Source organism: Pavona decussata, unplaced genomic scaffold (genome assembly GCF_977016875.1).
Source record: "Pavona decussata unplaced genomic scaffold, jaPavDecu1.1 SCAFFOLD_26, whole genome shotgun sequence".
In the NCBI taxonomy this organism is placed as follows: Eukaryota; Metazoa; Cnidaria; class Anthozoa; order Scleractinia; family Agariciidae; genus Pavona; species Pavona decussata.
In genome coordinates, this window is record NW_028145449.1 from 3,106,053 (window position 1) to 3,109,175 (window position 3,123).

The following is a 3,123-nucleotide window of genomic DNA, read 5'->3' on the forward strand; positions in this document are numbered from 1 at the left end:
TATTTTAGTATTGTAGTAATGTTACTATATTGTAAATAGTGTTACGCATTGTTAGAAATTTAGTTTTGTAAGTAATGTTAGTATTGTAAGCAGTGTTAGTGTTGTAAGTAATGTGTGGTACTTCAATGAAGGAAAAAAAAAAAAAAAAACTTCTGGGATGGTGCAAAGATTACCCGTCCTTCGCCAACCTATACCTAACTTGGCACGATGAACCAGACAGATAGTCATATCCAATAAATTCGCCGGCTTCTGAAAACATCCACATCTCGCCAAAATTAATTCTACCTCCGTTTCAATTCCGGAAAATTTCAACGACTTTTTGTGATTTTTGATATCCCTGTTACACCGCGTGATTGACGTGACCGAAGTTGAAGAACTTGTGCGTTCGTCTGCGCCGCAAATCCCACCAACAATATTCAAGAACGAACAAGACATCGTTGTTCTATGAACTTCTCCGACAATAAACTCTGGTTTAAGATGCAATGTTTCACAGATAAAGATAATTCGATTTATTTATTCATTTATTTATTTATTTCTGGTAGGGTGACCGTTTTTCGTGGTTTTCTGCCATTAATGCTCCCAACCCATGAAAATATCGAACAAGATAACAACAACAAATGTATGGGAGAAAGGGGGTAGGGGATGAAGTGCTCGAGTTGCCAATATTATTGGAATCTTACAAGATGAGACAGGTACAATGTAAGGTGGTTGGGAACGAGAGGACTCACACAATAATAACATTTGTCACACAACAACAACCAGGCTAAAGAGAGGTCCTAATCCTCTCTCTGGAGTCCTAATCCCCAGGCCATGAGAGGTGGTAATCCTCTCCCTCTTTTTCATGAGACCATCAAGTCCCCAGGCTACAGAGAGGTCCTAATCCTCTCTCTGGGATCCTAATTCCCAGGCCCCCTGGGGACAACCACAACAACAACAAAGGTTTAGCTCATTGTTACCATGATAAGAAGTTCATTGTTACCATGGTAACAAGGATAAATGGGGGGCCCATTCTGCCACCAAAACTGACCATGTGAGTCTATGGGGCAAAGGGGCGACCTGTATGGAGCACTTCATCCCCAAAAATACACAAAGTGTATTCCCCATAGACGAATAATAAGAAGAAAATAAGCTCATAAAATCAATCTAGAATATACAAGACTGCAAATGGAATTCGGCCATCGGAAAGTGGCCGACTAATGCTGTTGGTAAGTTTCGGGAAAAATCTTGGAACCCGGGCCCCTTTGTATCCAATATCTGCACCATACCTAAGACTGTTACATAAACTCAAGACAAATAAATGGTCTGGGTGGTCAATAAGCACCCTCTCTAGGTTATTGACATTAATAGGAGTGGGTAAGGACCCAGTGAATGCTTCACTTTCTCCGGGAAGGGTTGGAGTGAAGGGTTCCCTTGTGTCCATCCCTTGCAGTGTCTCGATCGTGTTCCCTGGGCTCTCGTAGTTTCCCTGGAAGTTTGGGGCAGTCACGTCCCGGGTGTGCCCCTGCACACTTGTTACAGACATGTTTGAAACTACAGGGGTCCCTGTTGCACCACCCACTACGGTTGAAGTTATGGCAAGTGCCTCTGCGCTCGGCCCCAGTTGAGACACTACTAGTTTGGGGTCCATTTGAAAAAAGAGGATACTCCTCCTTTAGCACAGATGGTGCCACCGTAAATATCGTAAGCCATAGCTGCTGATCAATTTCCGACCACACACGGGTCTTATGTTGACCAGCTTTTTGGCGGAATTTATAATCATAAATTGCCCATCCTAGACCCTTATGTACCCGTGCAGCATACCTAATCAAGCTAAGGTACTGTAATAGCTCTTGGGAACGCAGAGGGAACTTCTGCGTGAAAACGCTCATATACGTCGTGAACGCGGTGGTCCACTGATCAATTTCTGTGATAGAGGTGGATGTTTTGCCTTTCTTTGAGACTCGAACAACTGAATTGTCAAGGGTGAGCACCAGAGTATCATCCTCATTGAACTCTGCTAGACTTTTTGGAAGGAGCTTTGATAACTCAAAGAACTCACCGGACTGTATATCCTTCACGTATTGCGCAGGGATGTCCTGGAATGGCGCCGCATGTTGACATACATTCGATGGAGTTGCTGTTTGCTGTAGTGTGACAGGCTCGATGGCTGGTGTGGCGGGAATGGGATTTGAAGCTGTTTGCGAGGAACTTGGCTGCAAAACCTGAACGGCGGCCAGAGCTGCTTCGTTGGCGAGTTCCCTCGAGGCAGCAGCGATAGACTCCTGAACCAGTTGGCGAATTGTATTTAATTGTCCTTGCGAGAAGGTGGCATCGTTCGCATTTGCGTTGACCACATGGTCTTGGGAATTTACCCCCACGTTGTTTGGTAGATTTGGTTCTCGCAGATTTGCGTTTGAAGCCGTGACTTGGGGACCAGAACCTCTTAGCCGGTTCAAAAGAGTGGCCCTGTTGCCGGTGGAAGCAATCTTCTTTTGTCGGCACAAGTTTCTTAGTTGTTGGACCGAAAAACTGTTCAGAAGTGCGGCATCGGCGACCACATTCCTCTCTTGAACGCGGGACTTTCGACGAAGCGGCGGCATTGTCCTTGTCTGTGTACGTAAACTTGAACGGAAGTTCGTAGAAACAAACCAAAACACACTAAAAAACTCCGCTAGAGCGAAGTTCAGACGAGTAATAACGGCAAAAATTCACAATTAGCTACAATTTCTCAAACAGTCTCTGGGAGGTCAGAGAACTTGAAGTGAACTACAGTGTGAAGATACGGCCGCATGGTCTTTGACTGACATGAAGGAAAAGCATGAATGTGATTGGTCTAGAGCTAACGCGTCACGAGGGGAAAAAGAGAATCTTGTCACGGTGGAATATTGCGTGACAAACAGTTTGTTTCAGAAGGGTAGCTCATCTCAATTCTCTGACCTCCCTTTCATGGTTGATTGCATTAACTTAAATTTATATTACTTATAAATTGGCTTTAAATGGAATATTTCAAAAAACTAACCTCATATCCTTCAGTTACTTACCTAGGCCTTCAAACTGACAAAGTATGAGCGAAAACTGAAAGTCCTCATTAAAATGACCAACTTAAACAAGTAGCTGTACCTTACTAAAAGGGCTGTTTAACAG

General features: G+C 44.0%; 1 protein-coding gene across 1 annotated transcript; it reads right to left on the reverse strand.

Moving 5' to 3' along the window:
• Positions 1–1,122: 1,122 nt before the first annotated feature.
• LOC146485546 (uncharacterized) lies at positions 1,123–2,923 on the reverse strand. Its single transcript, XM_085103308.1, has 2 exons — positions 2,250–2,923; positions 1,123–2,201 (listed from the first exon to the last, which is right to left on the reverse strand). Exons 1-2 carry the CDS (start codon positions 2,577–2,579, stop codon positions 1,374–1,376), a joined length of 1,158 nt encoding a protein of 385 aa, XP_084959434.1. The 5' UTR covers positions 2,580–2,923; the 3' UTR covers positions 1,123–1,373.
• Between the last annotated feature and the right edge of the window lie 200 nt (positions 2,924–3,123).